General features: G+C 48.2%; 3 protein-coding genes across 11 annotated transcripts in view; 1 reads left to right on the top strand and 2 right to left on the bottom strand.

Moving 5' to 3' along the window:
- On the bottom strand, positions 781–7228 carry CDK2 (cyclin dependent kinase 2). Of its 3 annotated transcripts, XM_005655594.2 has the most exons (8): positions 6868–7228; positions 6074–6151; positions 5842–5962; positions 4428–4598; positions 3635–3736; positions 2793–2936; positions 2286–2489; positions 781–2008 (listed from the first exon to the last, which is right to left on the bottom strand). In XM_005655594.2, the coding sequence occupies exons 1-8, from the start codon at positions 6981–6983 to the stop codon at positions 1904–1906; spliced, it is 1041 nt and encodes a 346-aa protein (XP_005655651.1). In that variant the 5' UTR covers positions 6984–7228; the 3' UTR covers positions 781–1903.
- On the top strand, positions 7342–17340 carry PMEL (premelanosome protein). Its single transcript, XM_021091780.1, has 11 exons — positions 7342–8064; positions 11242–11352; positions 11507–11653; positions 12965–13099; positions 13476–13637; positions 13884–14528; positions 15538–15654; positions 15884–15968; positions 16078–16283; positions 16387–16474; positions 17084–17340. The coding sequence occupies exons 1-11, from the start codon at positions 7911–7913 to the stop codon at positions 17223–17225; spliced, it is 1992 nt and encodes a 663-aa protein (XP_020947439.1). The 5' UTR covers positions 7342–7910; the 3' UTR covers positions 17226–17340.
- DGKA (diacylglycerol kinase alpha) overlaps positions 17337–21849 on the bottom strand; it is a 24142-nt gene continuing 19629 nt past the window's right edge. For 6 of the 7 annotated variants that reach the window (XM_021091127.1, XM_021091128.1, XM_021091126.1 and 3 more), the window contains 7 exons: positions 19921–20081; positions 19616–19680; positions 19289–19379; positions 18539–18737; positions 18308–18428; positions 18057–18117; positions 17337–17784 (listed from right to left, as the gene is read on the bottom strand). In XM_021091127.1, coding sequence (XP_020946786.1) covers positions 17701–17784; positions 18057–18117; positions 18308–18428; positions 18539–18737; positions 19289–19379; positions 19616–19680; positions 19921–20081 — 782 coding nt within the window. In that variant the 3' untranslated portion in view covers positions 17337–17700. 7 annotated transcript variants of the gene reach the window in all.

Raw genomic sequence — 21849 nt, 5'->3', positions numbered from 1 at the left:
CTTTGGAAGGCCGCTACTGACCTCCGCCCCTCCCCCGTATTCGGCAGGCCTGCCTTCAGCGCCCCGCCCTCTATGACAAATTCGCGGGCGTAAGGGAAATACTTCTCTCCGGGACCTGGAGCCTGGGAATTTAAGTACCCTTCACATCGGTGCTTCCTCCTTTCAGTGGGGCTCCGAAGGGTGGCCCACGGGCAGTCTGAGATTTTTTTTGGTGAGATGAAACAATGGCAACTCCTAGAAGTGGTAACTTGAGGAGGCTTTAGCCCTGTTATAGTAATTTTTCATAAGACGATTGATATATTCTCAATTGTACGTAAATATGAATAAACTACTTTGGAAAACTTTACCGTTTGTGATATGAAACAAAAAGGAAAAAAAGGGGAGCTTCCTGGGAAATGCAATGTCAATGCAAATTCCCATGGAGCCCAGTTCCAAACATACTGCTGCTCCTAAACCCTAACCTTGAAATTCTGGAACTGGCACCTCGTACGTATGTGTATGGGATATATGTCTATGTGTAGGTGTTGTGGGGGCAAGGAGAGATGTAAGTTTGTGGGGAAAGAGAAGTAGGAAATACATAAGCTTCGGTTTCCCTAGCTGTAAAATCAGGGCAATAATTCCCACCTTGCCCACCCTCGGCACTATCCCAGTTGCATCACAGAGATCAAAATGGGGATGGGGTGGGTAGCCCTGCACAGAGATTAGGAAAAGGAGTCTGAAACCAATTATCGCATACATTCATATTCTCTCACACACCATTCTTTCAGTAAAACACAGAGATGAGCTATAAAACTAAGAACTTTTTTTTAATGAATTATAAACTAAATTACAAATAATGTTAACAGCAAGAACACTCAAGGACAAAAGGTTGGAGGAAAGAGACAAAATCATAAAAAGAAAAAAAAATTTTTTAAAAACATTTGCATTATAAACCCCAAGGTGCACAGGGCAACAAATCCACCCATTCCCACTTAAAAAACTACTATAACCTGAAATATAAATATAATTGTTCATCCTTCTTTTAAAGAAATATTTTTTCCCCAATGCCCCCACTCAGTCACAGCCCTAAAAAAGTGTCAGCATTCTCAAAACGATGTCTAAACCTTAACTTTCACTCTTATGAGGGTGGCCTTCAGAGGAAGATAGGACTTAGCACCTGATGAACTAAGACTCTTAAAAGGAAGAGAAAAATTCAAACATTTTTCACTTGCCTCTTAAGGCCTCAGTGAAGCATTGTCTTTGTCCCAGAGCCTCCCAGACACCTCTTGCCTGTAGGAGGGACAGGCAAGAAGACTAGGAGCAACCATTTCTACTGCCGCCTCACTAGCACCGCAGAGACTGGGAGTCTTGAATCTCCCAGACTGTTAGGTGAGATGAAACACTACAACTAGGGCATAAACTGGTTGGATCTATTTTTTTAACCTAATTCTTTAAAACAGGTCCCTCCCTATGTTTCTGTTTTGCTTGGGTTTCAAAAGTTCCAACTTAGCCCCGCTGTTATCAGTTAGCTTTACGCAATGGCTGCAGGAGATTTGGGGTCTCCCAAACACAGAAAATAATTTCTGGGCTTTCAGAGACTGGATGGCAATCCCTGTGTGGTGGGAGGAGAAAGAGTCAGTCTTTTTTTTTGTTTTTTTTAAATACCAGCTCTCATAAGTAACGACTAAGAGGAGGGGGGGAGGGTGGTGGAGGCTGACTTAAGTGCATCTAATACTGAAGCTTCCTTTCAATTTCACCTATTGCTCCCCTCTACCCCCTGTTTCTCCAAAGTTGGCTGGCTGAGAGGAGCAGGTGAGTGCTAAGGCAGCCAGACAAGAACAGTGGGCTAAAAGCCCTGGGCCAAGCCAGATCAGGCCCCCACTGGAGGAGAGGGTGAGACGAGGGGTAGGGTTCACAAAGGCCATCAAAGTCGAAGGTGAGGTACTGGCTTGGTCACATCCTGGAAGAAAGGGTGAGCCAGAGCTGCCTTTGCTGAAATCCGCTTGTTGGGGTCGTAGTGCAGCATTTGCTGGAGGGAGAGATGTATGCTGAGTTCAGTAACGTGATAATGGACTAAATGGGCAGCAGGTATCTTGAGAAATTGGGAAAACAATTCCTTTCACCCAAGGTAGAGTTCCCATTTCCTCCCTCCCTATATCTAACAGGTGCGCCAACAGCCATAGGGAAGCACAAGCTAGGGAAACGCTGAGACCAGGAGTCCAGGGCCTCATTCTTCCTTCACCCTGGAAAAACCCAGCCCTGGGGGAGTAAATGAGAGGAAATGGGTGCCCACTCCCCACTCTCACCGATAACAAGCTCCGTCCATCTTCATCCAGGGGAGGCACAACTTTGCTAAAATCTTGCCTGGCCCACTTAGGGAAACTCGGTTTATAATCAGGCATGGAAGTAACTCCTGGCCAAACCACCTCATCTGGGGTCCCAAGAGTCCGAAAGATCCGGAAGAGCTGGTCAATCTCAGAATCTCCAGGGAACAGAGCCCGGCGGGTCACCTGAAAATGGGGAAAGAGGAAAGGCCGAGACCCACATTGACGTCAGTCACAACTGCCCATTGGATAATGGAGGTTCCCACAGGCAGTGGAAGTTCAGCAGGGCCCCATGACTCCCTCCCCAGGGTCTTTCATGGGGTCAGTCACACAGAGCCTGAGACAATGAAGTCCCTTCATCTGTCTCCTTGCCCCCTCCTTCCTTCCCCCAACCATGGCTTTGCAGATCCCCAAGGCTGGGTGGGGCTGGGAGGGGGTGAATGTCTGGGGTGCCACTGACATGTAGCAAAGGGATCCCAAGCCACTCACGGGGTGTGGGGTAGACACTGCGGTCATCCCCCCTCCTTGTGATGCAGCCACTTCTAGATAGGAGCACAGCGGGCAGAGACTGTGTCTTCCATTTCTTCTGTGTTCCCCACAGCACCTAGCATGGTGCTGGGTACATACTAGGTGCTTAACAAATATTTTTTGATGAATTGAGAGACGAATATGGGCAATTGTAAGATAATGTACTGGGGGATAAATGCACATTATATGTATGTATATATATATATATATAGGCTAATGGTCTCCAAGCCCCCAGTTACAACCCAGATAAGGGACCATAAAACATATGGCTGATTTGATTTGAAAACTCAGCTCACTCCACTGTTGCATTAAAGGGGATGAGAGCTCCCTTACAAGACTGGGCCTTAGGGATCCTTCAATCTGAAAAGCCAGAGGTTGAGGGGGGGTATGATCTAAGCCTGCAGTTTAAAGAAGAGTTGTGAATACAGCGAACACCGTTGGCCTCACCACTGTGTTCCTAGTGCCCTACAGTAAGGTCTACAGGCCAAATAAAGGAGATGCTAAAAGGAACTCATTTTCCCAAATATAAGCAGGCTGAAGCTAAAATGGCTGCAGAAATGATTTAGCTCAGTTTGGAGATAAGACATGAATGCTGGCTGCTAGGGCTGATTGAGGCTAGCCTAACACTGTGGCAGACATTGAGGATGACAGTCCTATTCTTTCCCTACCAACCTCCTTTGTGCTACTCTAGAGGAGGGATCCTGTGATGAGAGAAGGACCATGAGCCTGGGCCAAGAAACAGTACTGTCGTTCCTGAATGTGGGGAGGAGTGGGCCAGGTGGAACTCGGGCATGCCTGCATACCATCTCAGCAAAGATGCAGCCCAGGCTCCAGATGTCCACGGCTGTAGAGTAGTATTTGCAGCCCAGAAGGATTTCAGGTGCTCTGTACCACAAAGTCACCACCTGGGGACAAGAGTAGGGAGGGGAAGGATAGTATATGGGGCATGGAGATTCCAACATCTCAGCTCCTCGACACTACGCTGCTGACTCTCAGCCTCTTAAAAGAAGCTTTTTTTCCTCCATCCTTTCCTTCCCTCTGATGTCCTCTAATAACCGGGACAGCTTCTTGTCTGTTTGTTTTTGCTTTTTAGGGCCACACCCTTGGCATATGGAGGTTCCTAGGCTAGAGGTCCAATCGGAGCTACAGCTGCTGGCCTATACCACAGCCACAGTCATGCCAAATCCTCAACCCACTGTGCAAGGCCAGGGATCAAACCCGCAACCTCATTGTTCCTAGTCGGATTTGTTTCTGCTGCACCACGATGGGAACTCCTGGGACAGCCTCTTATCCTAGAGTAGCCTAGTCCATGGTCCTTGGAACCCCAAATTTTCTGAATCCTCAATTTACAACTTTCTTGGAAGACTTGAGGCAAGCAGTCATAATTTTAATGGTGTACCATCCAGCTCTCCTAGCTTAGTATCTATCAAAATATGAAGTCTGTGCATACTCTAAGACCTCTTGGGGCATCAGAGATAACTTTCCATCTAGTGATAGAGAAACTGCTAGCCAGATATTTTTAGTAACTTTGTGAATGTCCCTGTTAACACCTCACCTCCCAAGAAATTCAGAGAAGACATGCAGAGAGGAGCTCACCTCATGGGTGTATGTACGAACAGGGACTCCAAAGGCTCTGGCCAGTCCAAAGTCTGCTAACTTGATAGATCCTTCTGCGTTGATAAGCAGATTCTGAGGTTTAAGGTCTCGGTGCAAGACCCGATGAGAATGGCAAAAAGCTAGCCCCTGAAGCAGCTGGAACAGATAACTCTGACAAGGGGAGAGAAGGGACTGTGTTTTTACACCAAAGTGAGCAAATTAGGGTCTGCTCTGTGCCTCCAGAGTTTCTACTAAAGCCTTTATTATGTTAGATTGTAATTAAACATTTACATGCTTTCTCCCATTGGACTATCAGCCCAGTGAGGATAAGGATCAGGTCTTATTCAGTTTTTTGTTTTGTTTTGTTGCTTTTTAGGGCTGCACCCTCGGCATATGGAGGTTCTCAGGCTGGGGGTCAAATCGGAGCTGTAGCTCCCAGCCTATGCCATAGGCACAGTAACACAGGATCCAAGCCACATCTGTGACTTACACCATAGCTCACGACAACGCCAGATCCTTAACCCACTGAACGAGGCCAGGGATTGAACCTGCATCCTCATGGATGCTAGTCAGATTCATTAACTGCTGAGCCATGACGGGAACTCCCTGTCTTATTCAGTTTTGCATCTCTTTTCCATATTCTGTGTCTAGCACATTGAGGGTCTTCAATAAATGTGTTGGATAAATGTTTATTGATAGATTAAAAGTAGCTCCAGGAGTAAAGAACCCAGCAAAACAGACAATAGAGACTCACTGGCTATTTCTCCCACCAATTTTTTTTTTTTTTTAAAGAATTTACCAAGTGCTCTCCAGTCCCATTTATCTGAGTTTTGTTGTTTTTTGTTTTTTGTTTTGTCTTTTTGCCTTTTCTAGGGCCGCTCCCAAGGCATATGGAGGTTCCCAGGCTAGGGGTCTAATCAGAGCTGTAGCCATGGGCCTATGCCAGAGCCACAGCAACATGGGATCCAAACCTCGTCTGCGGCCTACACCACAGCTCACAGCAATGCCGGATCCTTAACCCACTGAGCAAGGTCAGGGATCGAACCCGAAACCTCATGGTTCCTAGTTGGATTCGTTAACCACTGAGCCACGGTGGGAACTCCACCTTTTATCTGAGTTTCATCTCACCTTCCACCTGAGCTGCTAAATTGACTCACAAGAGTTTCAACTTTGATTCTTCTGCCCAGCCCTAGGGTTAATAAGCATAATGAGCGGTGAAAGAGCCATACACACACACACACACACACCACACACACACACACACACAAAAGGTATGTGTGATTGTGTTTGCATGATAGGGGGATGACGGCTGGGAATGAAGCCAAGATCACAAATCATCACTCAGTCTTAATTATCTGTCTTAAGTGCCCCCAAGACATGCCCATGTTGGGGAGGAACTGATGAGAAGGATTACCTTTATGAGGGGAAGAGGAATGCCAGTGAGAGCAGAGGCATCCATGAATTTCTTGAGATCCTGGTGCAGAAACTCAAAAACCAGGTAGAGTTTGTTTTCTGTGTGAATGACATCCAGCAACCTAGGGAAGGGGGGATGTCCAGGAACAGAGGTGAGGGAGAGAAATGTCCAGATAACACAAACAGAACACATCTTCCTTTACTGTCAGAGCACCTCCCGGATGCATACTTACTTGACAATATTAGGGTGGTTAAGCTCCTTAAGCAGAGAGATCTCTCGAATGGCAGTACTGGGTACACCCTCCGTCTCACTTGGAGAAGTTGGGAAAGCAGATGGGAATGTGGTTACAAATATTCCTTTTTCCCCAGCCCAGTCATGACCCCACCAGAGACACCACCCCAGCATCCTCTAGGGAAATGAGAGAAAAGGGGTGTCAGGGATTAATTCATGGGTGGACAGGAAGGGCTTTTGGACACATTAAGGTCATTATTTCTTCTTTTCCCAGGGGTAGATTAGCAAAGCCTCTTGGTGAAAGTGAAGAAGGTTAACTGGGGGAAAAAAGGTGGGGGTGGGGGGAGTAGCAGCACCCAGCCTCCGAGAGGGGCCAGTGAGTTTCAACTGCCATTCTTTTGAAAGGGGGAGAGAATTCTAAGATGAGGGTGGGGTTGAGACAGCGAGGAAAGTTCGTATTCAAAAAGTTGCTCTTTACCGCTTTCTACAAAACCCAACTCCACGGGGAGTCCTGGACCCCAAATCAGAGGCCTCCTTCCTCTTCCCGAGTCTTTCTGACTGTACATTTTCGGGCATCACCCGCCTTTGGAAAGGAAATTTCCCATGGACTCTACACTACCCTATATTCTCCACAAGGAAACCCTGTACTGTCCTTCAACCTACCTCTCCACTTCAAAAGAAGTCCCTCCCTACTACCTTCCGGTCCCTGGATGGCTACCCGCCTGTTGGGGTGGGGGTGGGGGGCACTCAAGGAGCTCCGGAGTTAGAGGAGTCCCAGGTACAGAGGCCACTCACGTGTCCAGGCGGATTTTTTTAAGCGCCACCACTTCTCCCGTCACCTTGTTTTTGGCTTTGTACACAACTCCGTACGTGCCCTCTCCGATCTTTTCCACTTTTTGGAAGTTCTCCATGAAGCGCTAGCGAGTCGAATCAGCCCGGCCCTGGAGCGGGGGCCTGGGAACCCAGCAGAAAGCGGCACCCAGCTCTCGGGGGCCGAGGAGGGGGAAACAGGGCCCTGCACGGCAGCCCCAGGTCGGGATGGAACGCAGCGTATCTCTCGCTCTTGTCAATTTGTCCAACTTGAAACAATGTTGCCGCCTCCCCCCGCCAGTTCCCTACCGCCACCAGAAGCCCCGCCCCTCCTTCCCGCGTTTCCCTGGCTCCGCCCCCAGATCTTCCTATTGGTTAACGTCAGAGTGGGAAGGGCCCGTCCTGCGCTCCGCCACGCCCCAAACGACCCTTCCCAGCGCAAGTTTCTGAGGTGTATTAAGTCAAGTTTTAACCTAGGTGGGAAGGTGAAATATCGTGTTCCTAGTATTTGATTTGGGCTCGAGTTTTCTACCTGTACCTTGAGTCTGTAGGGATTTCCTAATATCTAAACCGGGTTTTCACCACCCTTAGGAAAATGTGCACTGATCTAAGATTAAATTCCACCTAGCCCAGGGAACCTTCTCTGAAAAGCAGGAAGCTGGGAAGCTCCTTGCAAGGGTTTCCTGGACCTCGGAGGAGTCATTGCCTCTGTCAGCCTATCCTACACAATCTCTGTTTTTGGATGCAGGGTTGCTGTTTCTACAGTCTTTTTGACAGGTTTCTGGTTTGACTCACAATAGATTGATCCACTCTCCCATGATGGATTGTGTGTGTAGGGTACGTGTTATGCTATGTTGCTGCCCTTCAGTCAATTCTTTGGGCGGGGGAGTGTTGAGAGTGACCCTGTGAAGCCAGAAACTGTCACTGCGTAGCAAGATGTCCAGGGACCAGGATCCCTCCCCAGTTCTGCCTTTCTCAGGTCCTCCTCCTCCTCCCAGGCCTCCTCTGGAGGGAAAGGGGGAAGGGCTATGCAAATGAGCACCCCTTTCTTATATAGGGGCTTGTCCTTTGCCCCAGTGCCTTTGGTTGCTGGAAGGAAGAATACCATGGATCTGGTGCTCAGAAAATGCCTTCTCCATGTGGCTGTGATGGGTGCCTTTCTGGCTGTGGGGGCCACAGAAGGTGAGTATGGGGAGTGTAGACATGAGCAAGTGTGAATTTGGGGTTGCACACCTGCTCTGCTTTTCCCCTCCCTAATGGGAAATACCAGCAATGCCTCAGACTTCTCCCTCCCATTTGATTTAGTGAGGACATGGGCACATGAACTCTCTCTCCACATGGAGATTTGGGACTGAGCCTAAAAATAATCCCATCTGCTTGGAAGGGCAAGAGAAGAGTGGGTCTTTGTGGCCCTAATTCTGAGACCCGTGGACAGTGAGCTGGAGCAGGGGATCCAAGGGGATAAAATGAGAGGGAGACTCTTTTAGGCAATGTCTCAGGCACTTGAGATAGAGTATTTCCAACGAGGAACAAGAGAATGTGGTATTGAATAGAGGGTAAAGAGGTACCACATTTCCTCTTTGGGATGGGCATGGGCAAACACAGGCTTTTGTTCTGGGGCTGGAAGTCAGGCAGAGGGGTCTCAGCTGAGCATCACATGAAAGGGCTCTGGGGGATTGTGGCCTCGTGACAGGAGCGAGGGGTGGGGGTGGGAGTGGTGAGAGGGTCTGGAATGTCCCGTGCTGCTCTGAGGAAGGGAGGGTTGGAAGTGGACAAAGAATGGGGCATCTTATGATTCTCTTGCTCTAGTTGTGGGATGCTCAGTGGGATGATTCCAGGTCTCCCCCAGCAGAATCGACCAGATTTCTGGTACATGTTAGAAATGGAGTTAGGATAGTTTCTGGCATGCTGAAATATCTACATCGAATCCTAATCTACCACTTTCTCTAGACCCCTGGTCTCATAGACTTCTAGGAACTTCTTCTTGATCTGACTTCATACTTGGTGCAGTTTCAAGTCTTTTTCTTTTACTATGTTCCTTATTGTACTCTAGACACATTCTGTTTGTAAATGTCCACCTGAGGTTCTTAAAAATATTGTGCTTTTTGGAAAATTTTTTTTTTTTTTTTTTTTTTTTTGTCTCTTTAGGGCTGTGTCAGCAGCATATGGAGGTTCCCAGGCTATGGGTTGAATCGGAGCTGTAGCTGCTGGCCTACACCACAGCCATAGCTATTCGGAATCCAAGCCACATTTGCGACCTACACCACAGCTCACAGCAACGCCTGATCCCCTAATTTTTTTTTAAGTCATAAGAAGACATTTCTAGATATTCATGAAATTTCAAATGGATGGGTTTGGTAACTTTGTTATGAACTAACATTGTGTTTCCTCAAGAAAATATTCAGGCGTTCCTATTGTGGCTCAGCGGTTATGAACTGGACCAGTATCCATGAGAATTCGGGTTTGATCCTTGGTCTTGCTCAGTGGGTTAAGTATTCGGCATTGGCACGAGCTCTCGTGTAGGTCAGACGCAGCTCAGATCCAGTGTTGCTGTGGCAACTGCAACTGATTCCACCCCTAGCCTGGGAACTTCCATATGCTGTGGGTGTGGCCCTAAGAAGCAAAAAAAAAAAAAATCTTTTTGCAGATACATACTGAATTTGTAGGGTTTAAAATAACATGATGTTGGGAGTTCCCATTGTGGCTCAGCGGTAACTAACCCAACTAGTTACCATGAGGATGCAGGTTCTATCCCTGGCCTCACTCAGCTCTGGTGTAAGTTGCAGATGCAGCTCGGATTGCTGTGGCTGTGGCATAGGCAGGCAGCTGCAGCTCCCATTTGACCCCTAGCCTGGGAACTTGCATATGCTGCAGATGCAGTCCTAGAATGAAAGAAAAAATAACATCATGTGTGGGATTTGCTTTTAAGTACTTTAGCCCGAAACAAAACAAAACAGGAGTTTCTGTCTTGGCTCAGTGGTTAATGAATCCAACCAGGAACCATGAGGTTTTGGATTCCATCCCTGGCCTCGCTCAGTGGGTTAAGGATCTGGCGTTGCCATGAACTGTGGTGTAGGTCGAAGACACGGCTCGGATCCCGCATTGCTGTGGCTGTGGGGTAGGCCAGTGGCTACAGCTCCAATTAGACCCCCAGCCTGGGACTCTCCATATGCCGAAGGTGTGGTCCTAGAAAAGACAAAACCAAAACAAACAAACAAAAACAAAACACAACAAAGGACTGATAAAGCAAATGTGGCGAAATGCTGATTGTTGTTGGATCTGGGTGAGGCATATGGAGATCCATCATATCCCTTTTTTTCAGACCTCTCAATCAGTTGTAATAATTCGTTTGCCCCCATCCCCAATTTCCACCTCCCTCTGATCCACCTTCCTGTTTGCCATAGTGATCCTTCTAAAACACAAATCTACAAATCTGATCATGATCAAAAGCTTTTGCAGGGTGAATTTTATGGTATTTTTATTTATTTTTATTTTTTTTTTTTAGGGCCACACCCGTGGCATATGGAACGTCCCAGGCTAGGGGTCTAATTGGAGCTATAGCTGTGGGCCTACACCACAGCCATAGCAATGCCAGATCCGAGCCACATCTGCAACCTACACCACAGCTCACGGCAGCACTGGATCCTTAACCCACTGAGTGAGGCCAGGGATCAAACTTGCAACGTCATGGTTCCTAGTCGATTTGTTTCCTCTGCACCCTCAACGGGAACTCCTATGGTATTTTAATTATATCTCAATAAAACAAAGAAACAAAATCTTCTGAGATAACCTTGTCTACAGGCTAAAGGCCAAACTTCTTTGCCTGTTACTCAAAGCCCCCACCCCATCTTGGCCTTATCTCTATCAGTGTACATCAACCACATTGCTAGTGGTCCCCTATCATGCCATGTGCTTCCATGCCTCCGTGCATCTGCTCATGCTGGGCCTTCTGCCTGGAATGCTTTATCCCACAGGACAACTCCCTGCTGAGTCTTTCCAAATCCACCAGAATGGAATTAATCTGTTTTAGTCTGTCATTTTGTTGTACTTCATGCATGTCTGTTATGGCTCATATTAAACAGTGCCTTGAATTTGGGTAATTTATAGGGTATTTACTACAATACATGTCTGCTTCATCTTCTTTAACTTGAATCCCTTTGGAACTTTTTTTTGTTTGTTTTTTTTATTTTTCCATTTCTGAAGTTCTTTGCACCTAGCACAGTGCCTGGTATGTGGTGGGTATTCCATAAATTAAAATGCACTTTGAATCTGAGAGTGAGTGGTATGACATGGGACACTGTTATCCCCTGAGAAGGGAGAGAGTGATGACCTTAGACCCTCATGGTACCTTCCCTTTAGGGCCCAGAGGCAGGGACTGGCTTGGTGTCTCAAGGCAGCTCAGAACTAAAGCATGGAACAGTCAGCTATATCCAGAGTGGACAGAAATCCGGGCACCTGACTGCTGGAGAGGTGGGAACTGGGCAATTTCTGAGAAGGGTACAATGGCAATGGGGTGGGGAGAGGGGCAGGAATGGGCTGAATGTGGCTTGGGAGGATAGAGAGGGGAAAGGCATATGAAGAGGGGAAGCCAAGAAGTCTCAGCTAATGCAGCTGTCCTTTCCAGGTGGCCGGGTATCGCTGAAGGTCAGCAATGATGGGCCTACACTGATTGGGGCAAATGCCTCTTTCTCTATTGCCCTGCACTTTCCTAAAAGCCAAAAGGTGCTGCCAGATGGACAGGTCATCTGGGCCAACAACACTATCATCAATGGTGAGTACTTTTCAACTCTAGGCTTCATTCCTAGGGCTCAGAATCCCTGGTATCCCCAATGAGCTCAAGGAGTGCCCCTTCTGCTTTTTTTTTTAATAAATTATATATGTAATATATATTCATTGCAGAAAAATTAGAAAACACAGGTAAAGAAAAAAGAAAAAAAATTATAGTCCCCTAAATGAGACCAAAGACCCCAGTGGACATAGAAGTTGGACAGACTTAGATTTAAACTTGTTAGTAGTATGTGACCCTGGGCGAGTCACTTTATTGCTTTGTGCTTTTATTCCCTTATCTGTAGAATGGAGATGACACCTACTTTAAAAGCTTGGTGTAAGGATTAAAATGTGATGACACATAAAGAATTTAGGAGTTCCTGCTGTGGCACAGTGGGTTAAGAATCCAACTGCAGTTGCTCGGGTGGTGGTGGAGGCCTGGTGCAGTGGGTTAAAGGATCTGGTGATGCTGCAGCTTCAGTGTCAGCTCAGATTCAATCCCTGGCCCAGAAATTTCCGTATTCCATAGATGCGGCCATAAAAAAGAAAAAAAATTAGCATCATGCCTGCCCTAGCCTATAGTACAGGCTCAATAAATGTAAGCTGGTGCTGTTATTTTCACTTTTTTTTACAATTTTTTTTGGCCATACCCACAGCATATGGAAGTTCTTGGACCAGAGATCAAACTTACGCCACAGCAGTGACCCAAGCCACTGCAGTGACAATGCAGGACCCTTAACCTGCTGTGCCACAAGTGAACTCTTGTTATTTTTATTTTTATCCCACTAGCAAGAGCAAATCATTCTAAACATTTGCTACATGGCCTTCCAATCAATCTCTTTCCTATGTAAGCATACACATGGGAATCTTTTTTTTTTTTTTCCTTTTTCTTTTTTGTCTTTTTAGGGCCACACATGCGGCATATGGGAGTTCCCAGGCTAGGGGTTGAATCGGAACTACAGCTGCCGGCCTACACCACAGCCACAGCAACGCCAGATCCAAGCTGCCTCTGTGACCTCCACCACAGATCATGGCAACACCGGATCCCGGACCCACTAAGCAAGGCCCTGGATTGAACTAGCATCCTCATGGATACTGGTTGGATTCATTTCCACTAAGCCACAATGGGAACTCCCAGGAATCTTTAATTATAGTTTCTATTTTCCCCACTCCCACCCCCCATGAGTTATACCAAGGGGAATATATTTTGTAGCTAGGCAATATTCCCAGAGCCCTCTCTGGGAGCCATGTTAAAGGTTTCAGTGTATGGTAAGGAATGCTAGGGCTTGAGGGTGACTTAGTATCTTCCTTTCAGGGAGTCAGGTGTGGGGAGGACAGCCGGTGTATCCTCAGGAACCCAATGCTACCTGCATCTTCCCTGATGGGGCGGCCTGCCCACCTGGCCCTTCGTCTCAGAGGAGGAGCTTCGTTTATGTCTGGAAGGCCTGGGGTGAGAGACACCTCCTCTGCCATTTCATCCACACCTGGATTCCCCTCTTCCCACCTCATCCCCTTCCTTTTGGTTCCACCTCTTAACTCCGTGAGTTTCCCCAATCTTCACTTCTCCCCGGCTCCTTCCTCTTCCACAGCACCTAGCCAATCTATGATACTTCTGGGAACCCTTCTCTGATTATAGTCCCCAGCCAACAGAACCCCTTATTAGAATGCCTTTCTGTCCCCTGATCTGTGAGCTTCCAAACACCCTCTGAAATAACCATCCTCAATACAACTCCCAACCTCCCTTCTCTGGTGTCCTGTCTCTAATCTTGTGCCGGTCCCCTGTGACCAGTAATCCCCTTCCTTACTCTCCTCTCCAAAAACCTCAGGCCAGTACTGGCAAGTTCTGGGGGGCCCTGTGTCTGGACTGAGCATTGGGACAGGCAAGGCAGTGCTGGGCACACACACCATGGAAGTGACTGTCTACCACCGCCGGGGGTCCCAGAGCTACGTGCCCCTGGCTCACTCTCGCTCAGCCTTCACCGTTACTGGTAAGGATTTGGGAAGGGACAAGGCCAGTTGCAGGGCAGGAGAAGGCGGGAGGCTTCATTGGACAGAAAAAGGGAAAGAGGAAATGGTGTGTAAGCTCTGGGGACAAAGCCAGGAAGACCTGGGCAGAGGAATGTGGGGCTTCGAGGCCATTGAAGGGCCAGGTGGCTTGGGATTAGAGGGTGTGGCTATGAAAGGAGAAGCTGCAGCCCAGGCCTTGTTCTCACCTTTTCTGGCTCCAATCCCAGACCAGGTGCCCTTCTCCGTGAGTGTGTCTCAGCTGCAGGCCTTGGACCGAGGGAACAAGCGCTTCCTGAGAAAGCAACCTCTGACCTTTGCCCTCCAGCTCCATGACCCCAGTGGCTATTTGGCTGGGGCTGACCTCTCCTACACCTGGGACTTTGGAGACAACACTGGGACCTTGATCTCTCGGGCACTCGTGGTCACTCACACTTACCTAGAGTCTGGCCCTGTCACCGCCCAAGTGGTGCTGCAGGCTGCCATTCCCCTCACCTCCTGTGGCTCCTCCCCGGTTCCAGGCACCACAGATGGGCCTGTGCCAACTGCAGAGACCCCTGGCACCACAGCCAAGCAAGTGCCTACCACAGAAGTTGTAGGTACTACACCTGGTCAGATGCCAACTGCAGAGCCCTCTGGAACCACAGCTGTGCAAGTGCCAACTGCAGAGGGCATGGGTACTACACCTGATCAGGCACCAACCTCAGAAGTCAGGGGTACCACACCTGCAGTAATGCCAACTGTAGAGCCCTCTGGAACCACAGTTGCACAGGTAACAACTACAGAGTTGGTGGAGACCACAGCTGGAGAGGTACCAACCCCTGAGCCTGAGAGTCCAGATGTCAGCCCATTCATGCCTACAGAAGGTCTGACAGGTAAGAGGGCCCGTGTGAATGAAGCCCATTGAGGTGGGGCATTTGTCATCACTCTAAAGAGCCGAAAGACTTATTCAGGACCCAGGTGTCACCTAATCCTTAGCTTAGCAATCAGGTCCCTTCAGAATCATCACTGGCTTTAAAACTCCTCAAGTCCCTCTTAATGACACAGACTAGATCCAGAGTTCAGAAACCCAGGGTCTTCTCCTAGGCCATGAGGAAAGAGGTTGTTGCTTCACTGCCCATGAAGAGTTGTTCCCTGAAGGGAAGGTCAGGGAGCAGTCTGTGATAGTTTGCATAATATTTATATCTCATTTTCTGATTGTGAATGCATAGAAATCTTTCCCAGGTTCTGACACCACTTCCCACCCTTGGATTCCCATCCCAAAGTAGGTCTACCTGCAATTGTGGTAGGTACACTGAAAAGGGAGGAATGAGATAGTAACACTATGATGAATTAATATATGTCAAGCGTGTAGCCCAGGACCTGGCACAGTGTGGGGTGTGCTAAACATTAGGGTTGTGGGGTTTTTTTGTTTGTTTGTTTTTTTGCTCTTTTCTAGGGCTGCACCCATGGCATATGGAGGTTCCTAGGCTAGGGGTTGAATCACAGCTGTAGCAGCTGCCCCATGCCACAGCCCCAGCAAAGCTAGATCTGAGCCCCGTCTTCGACCTCACTACAGCTCATGGCAACGCTGATCCTTGACCCACTGAGCGAGGCGAGGGATGGAACCCACAACCTCATGGCTCCTAGTTAGATTTGTTTACCACTGAGCCACGATGGGAACTCCACATTAGGTATTTTTAAAACTCCAACTCTCCCCCTGTGTGACTCTGATGCAGTCATTTCTCCTTCGGAGCCTCCATTTCCTTATCTATAAAAGATATCCCAGGTCTTATCTGATGCCAAGCCTGGATCCAGTAGCTCTGGCTCTACCTGGAAAAATGCCATCTTGCTTCTGTTTCCAGGTGAGTCACTTGACTTTGCCTCTTCTATCCACCCTGCCAGGTTCCCAGAGCCCCCTGCTGGATGGCACAGCCACCTTAATCCTGGTGAAGCGACAAGTCCCCCTGGATTGTGTTTTGTATCGCTACGGCTCCTTTTCTCTCACCCTGGACATTGTCCGTGAGTCTTGCTGTCTTTAGGGGCTGGTGGAGGGAGGCATGAGCTACCTATGGTTGCCCAGTGGAAGCACACCTTGGAAGGAGTTACTCACCTGGACAAGAAGAATACCAAATATCAGGGCTTTCACTTGATGGCATGAGGATGGGGAGGCAGCCCTAGGACATTCCTGTCCGTGGGCCTTTGGGAAGATGGAGAGGAATCTCAGACTTAAAATCTTGCAACTTTGCAGAGGGTATTGAGAGTGCTGAGATCCTGCAGGCTGTGCCATCCAGTGAAGGGGATGCATTTGAGCTGACTGTGTCTTGCCAAGGCGGGTGAGTGTCCACTGGCTGCCCTGAGACCTCTTGGGTTGACTGTTGCCCGGCTCTCTGGTGTCCAATATTCCTTCCCAGACTCCCTGACATGAGCTGACATCTCTCTCAGACTACCCAAGGAAGCCTGTATGGACATCTCATCACCAGGGTGCCAGCCCCCCGCCCAGCGGCTGTGTCAGCCCGTGTCACCCAGCCCAGCCTGCCAGCTGGTTCTGCACCAGGTGCTGAAGGGCGGCTCAGGGACCTACTGCCTCAATGTGTCTCTGGCTGACACCAACAGCTTGGCAATGGTCAGCACCCAGCTTGTCATGCCTGGTAGGTATCCGACAAGAGGTAGGATGACGAAGCAGAGTGGCAGAGGCTATTTGACAGGAAGCAGATACTGACACTAGCTGTGCCTGGGATTCTGCTTATGTAGGTCAAGAATCAGGCCTTGGGCAGGCTCCCCTGTTCGTGGGCATCTTGTTGGTATTGATAGCTCTGCTACTTGCATCTCTGATATACAGGTAAGAGCCCCATCCCACTCAACCCCCTTATTCCTTATTACCACCACTCACTTTTCCTCAAGGGAAGAAGGACCACCACCCTCTTCAAAGCATAGTGTCCAGGAAAGAGCCTAGTCTTGGAAGTTAAACAGGTGTGGGCTGCAGTCTTGCTGGTGAAACCTCGGGAAAGTAGCTTAACCTTTCTGAGCCTCTGAAAAGTAGGAAAACTAATACCCGCCCTGTGTAATCCTGTTGTCAGGATTCTAGACAATGTGAATAAAGCACCCAGTTCTGAAGCAAAGATGCAATAAATGATGATTTAGATGACTGTTGTTATTAAGGATATTAAGAGTAGAGGTGGGCGAACTGAGTTCTCTACCTATAAGAAGGGCCGGTCCCCAGGCCTGACGTGCCAGGGTCCTCAAGGCAGGGAACGTGTAGGGTAAGAGGGGAATGGACAGAGGATCCCATAAAAACAAGAGAGGGTGAATCCTGTTGGTGAGAAGAAGGGGAGGAACCCAGGATCTAGGCTAAGTAAACCTGGGATATGGTTTATCCTCTTTGGAGAAGCACAAACAGGCTGCCCTTGACCATTGCTAACCAGTATCCCCCTTTTGTTCCCAATATCAGGCGCAGACTTATGAAGCAGGACTCGGCCCTCCCCCTCCCCCAGCTGCCGCATGGTAGATCACCCTGGCTGCGTCTGCCCTGGGGCTTCCGCTCTTGCCCCGTTGGTGAGAACAGCCCCCTCCTCAGTGGGCAGCAGGTCTGAGTAGGCTCACGTGCTGTCATGCTTTACCCAGGTGGACAGCAATGTCCATCTTTTCTCCCATCTTCCCATGGGGATTACCATTGCCTGAAATAAATACTCAGAACCTTGTGCTGTTTTTTCCTTGTTTCTGGGAGAATCTGTGTCATTTAAGGAGTGGAGGTATAAAGGAAGGAGGTGTACCACTTACTTAACATTTATCCCAGTGGGAAAAAAAAGTTATTTTATTCAGAGAGGCACTTCAATGTATTTTCTGTGATGTGTGTGTGTGTGTGTGTGTGTGTGTGTGTGTGTGTGCGTGTGTGTGCATGGGTTCATGGGGAATAGTGGAGGTTGTGCAGGATAATAAATACTGTGAGGGTATTACACTCCCCTGAGCTGGCAGGAGGGTGTGGCAGCAATGTACAGAGCCTAGGGAGTAGAGTCCAGGGACAATGAGGTGGGTTCAAGGCCGGCTTGGAGGCTGAGGTGTCCCCCCTCAGCACAAGAAGCCAAAGAAATTGGAAGAGCGGGGGGGCGGGCCCACGAGCATGGGCATCTGGTTCCTGTGGGTGATCTTGATCTGGAAGGGAAGGGGGCACATTCAGAGGCAGGGCCTGGTGCTTTGCGCTGGCCCAAAGCAGGGATCTGGGGGGAAATCTGTGGAGTTCAGAGTGGATTTCCAGGGTCCTGGAGAGGCCATGGTAGGAAGGCTCTGGCTGAGAAACCAGGATTTGAGAGGAAGGGGACACAGGGGAACTTCAGGCCTCAGGAGGAAGTCAAGAAGCTGTGGAATGGAAATTAGGATCCATGGACCCTGAGGGTTGGGTTTTGGCAAGCACCGGCAATACTCACCGTACAGGGCGTCTGCATCCACGGTTCTCCATCGATTTGCATGGGGAGGGTTTTTGTGGTGCTGTGTGAGGTCAAGGCAGAGGGGTGTCAATTTCCTTACCAACTGACTACCAACACTCTCTTCTCGGGTTGGCTTTGAGACCCTTTGTGACTGAGGAAGACCTAGTAGAGTCCCTCCTCACATTCTCAGGACCCTCTGCTTTTCTGGCCCCACTCCTTCCCTCAGAGCCCCTGGCTGGAGTTTTCCTTACTGGAAGGTGATCTCAGAGCACTTGGCTAGCCGATGTCCAGCATTCTTGAGCTTGGTATAGATCTGGCCCATCTCAATTGCACCTTCCAGCCCTACTACTTCCAGGCGCTTGTCACTTAGGTCTGGGGGTGGGAAGGAGGGAGACAGGTTTCATAGAAGCAGGGTGCCTCCAAAGAGACTCGTATCTTCCCCTTAGTCCCACCCACTCGGCTCCCAAGGCTGCTCCTCTTACCTGGTACACAGGTTTTCAGGATATCGGGGTCGGTGATGACTTTGGCCATGGCGCCTAAGGCCTGGTTGATCCCGTGGATATCGCCATGCGGTCTCTTGGTATCACCCCACAGATTGGAGCCACCATGAGTGCTTGGGATGTTCAGCACTGCGATACCTTCTAGGGACAGGTTGCTCAGATCCAATGGTTTCCCACAGATCTGAGGGGATGAGAGCACAGGCCCTTACCCCACAGCATCGTTAAGGGTATGACCCCTCCCTCCACCAGATAAGAAACTGGGTAAGCTAGGATTTGGAGGTTTGTAAGGGATGGAGAAAAACAGGGACTGGTGAGTCTTGAGAACTTGGGAATCAGGATTGGGAAGCTGGGAGGTCAAAGCATAGGTTCAAGAATAAGGGAAGTTCTGGAGGGCACCTGTCGATGGAGAAACTAAGAAATTAGAAGTTAAAAAGGGGAGTTCCCGTCATGGCTCGGTGGAAAAGAATCTGACTAGGAACCATGAGGTTGCGGTTCAATCCCTGGCCTCGCTCAGTGGGTTAAGGATCCGGTGTTGCCGTGAGCTGTGGTGTAGCCCGCAGACTCAGCTTGGATTTGGCATTGCTGTGGCTGTGGTGTAGGCCAGCAGCTGTAGCTCCGATTCGACCCCTAGCCTGGGAACCTCCATACACCGAATGTACAGCCCTGAAAAGCAAAAACTAAACTAAAAAAAAAAGTTAAAAAGGATATGGGATTGGGTCTCATCATACCCACCTCGACTGTCAAAGATTCCTCCAGTTTTTTGCATGTTGAAAAGATGGATTCAGAAGTGGCAAATTCGAAGTACCACAGCTTGTTCTTCATTCTGTGTCGGCCCCAACACCAGGCCCAGTAGGGAGGGGACAAGTTACACAGGGCTGGCAGAGGTGGGCTAAGTGACAGGGAAGGGTGTCAACCTCCCAACCACAGTCCCATGGGGAATGGGAAGCTTGGTTGAGTGGCTTCCTAGAAGTGTCACTGCCCATCTAAGCACTGAGTCAAACTTGGCCACAACCTGCTTCCTGCCACGGTGTACACCCGCATCCACCCCCTGCCCCTCACCTGCTGTTGAACTTCTCAGGATATTTCTCTCGCATGATGTGGAATCGGTGAGCGATAGAGGCATCCTGGGGAGTTTAGGGCATGTGAGATCAGAAGCTGCCTCGTCTCTCAGCACAGAACCCTCTCTCTTACTCTCCAGTTTGGGAGCAACATTCTTTTCTTGCAACTCACACCACTGTACCTCACTCCTGATTTCCCTGTGTCACAGCTCCCTTCCCCTCCCCTTCTCCTCTCCTCTTCCTTTCTGACCTCCGCCTGCTTAACTCCCACTTCCTCCCTTCACCCCCATGTCCCACGCCACTGACCACACCGATGGAAAAGTAGTTATTGATGATCTGAAAGGGGACTGGGTCGCTCTTTTCTTCAGTTTGTTGGGGTATCACCTCCACGGACCATCGATCCATGTGTACCACCTTACTTGCCTCTAAATCCTTGAGGATCTTCCCCAAATTCTGTCCCTCATAACCTAAGGATGGGGGAGAAGACAGGTTAGCACTGAGCCTCAGGTCTCAGATGGACTTCCTCTCAGCTCCCAGTTCCACAAATTCCCAGGAATCCTTTGTTCTGGTTCTGCAGACCCTTCTAACTCTAAGTAGTGAAAGGCCAGGCTGCTCAGTCATGGCTCCCACGGACCAATCTTTCTTTATTTTTATTTTTAATGGAAGTTCCCAGGCTAGGGGTCAAATCAGAGCTGCAGCTGCTGGCCTACTCTACAGCCACAGCAACACCAGATCCAAGGCACATCTGAGACTTATACCACAGCTTTTGCAACACCAGATCCTTAAACACTGAGTGAGGCCAGGTATTAAACCTGCATTCTCATGGATACTAGTTGGGTTCTTAACCCACTGAGCCACAACAGGAATTCCACCATGGACCAATCTTAAGGCCAGACTCTTGCTGATCTTTTTCTCCACACTGTAACCATCATGGAGGGTGAATATTTCCAATATGTGTGCACCTCTAACAATAATGCTAAAGTTCATACAGAAGATTAAAGAAAATAGCCAGGGAATGAGTTTCCGTTGTGATTCAGCGGGTTAAGAACTCAACTAGTATCCATGAGGATGTGGGTTCAATCCCTGGCCTGTTCAGTGGGTAAAGGATCCAGCGTTACCGCAAGCTGTGGTATAGGTCACAGATGCAACTTGGATCTAGCATTGCTGTGGCTATGGCGTAGGCCAGCAGCTGCAGCTCTGATTTGACCCCAAGCCTGGGAACGTCCATATGCTACAAATGTGCCCCTAAAAAAAAAGAAAAAAGAAAAAAAATGCTTACAAATCTTATATTTAAAAAGTGTAAAAAAAAAAAAATTCCCCAAACAGAATTAGAAGTTCCCTAGTGGCTCAGCAGGTTAAGGATCTGGCATTGTCACTGGCTCTGGTGCAGCTATGGTGCAAGTTTGATCCCTGGCCTGGGAATTTTTGTAAGCCTCAGGTGCAGCAAAAAAAAAAAAAAAAAAAAAAGTCAATAGAAAAATGGGCAAATAATCTAATCACAGAAGAAGAAATATAAATGGCCAATATACATATTAAAGATGCTCGATATTACTAGTAATTACAAGAATTGTAAATTACAGCTGTAAATTAACTTTTGTTGCCTATCAGATTGACAAACTAAAGAGACAGAGAAAACCAAGTGTTAACAGGATTACAAGTAAACTGGCACTTTCATTTGCTGTTAGTTGGAGCATAAATTGGTATTTCATTTTTAGAAGGCAACTTGGCAACTTTTATCAAAATGTTATCAAATTTTATCAAAACATATCCTTTGATGCAGCAATTCCACTTTTAGGAATTTCTCCTACAAAAACATACATGCACAGAGATAGACGAACAAGGATATTTGCAGAGATACTCACTAAAACACTAAAATTGGAAAATTGGAAAGTTTGGAAACAATCGAAATTCCCATTAGGAGGGGGAGTTTACATGAATCATGCCAAACCCATGCCACGAAGTAATGTGCAGCTATAGAAATCAGAATGACATCTCTATGTATTAACATGGAAATTTCTCCAAGACATGTTCAATGAAAACAGAGGTCCCAGGACAATGTGTGTGGTATGATTCTATTTATGTTTGTTTAGAAGGGGGTGTGTGTGCATCTGAAAACTGAAGAATGGGTGCAAATAAGAAACAATGGTTATTTCTAAGGAGGAACATAGAATTTGGTGGGGGGATAGGGAAGATGTGCCCTGTATGTGAAGACTTATACATTTTACTTTTTTTTTT

This window comes from Sus scrofa, chromosome 5 (assembly GCF_000003025.6).
Source record: "Sus scrofa isolate TJ Tabasco breed Duroc chromosome 5, Sscrofa11.1, whole genome shotgun sequence".
In the NCBI taxonomy this organism is placed as follows: Eukaryota; Metazoa; Chordata; class Mammalia; order Artiodactyla; family Suidae; genus Sus; species Sus scrofa.
Note: the sequence above shows the minus strand (reverse complement) of the source record. Positions and strands in the feature narration are given on the sequence as shown.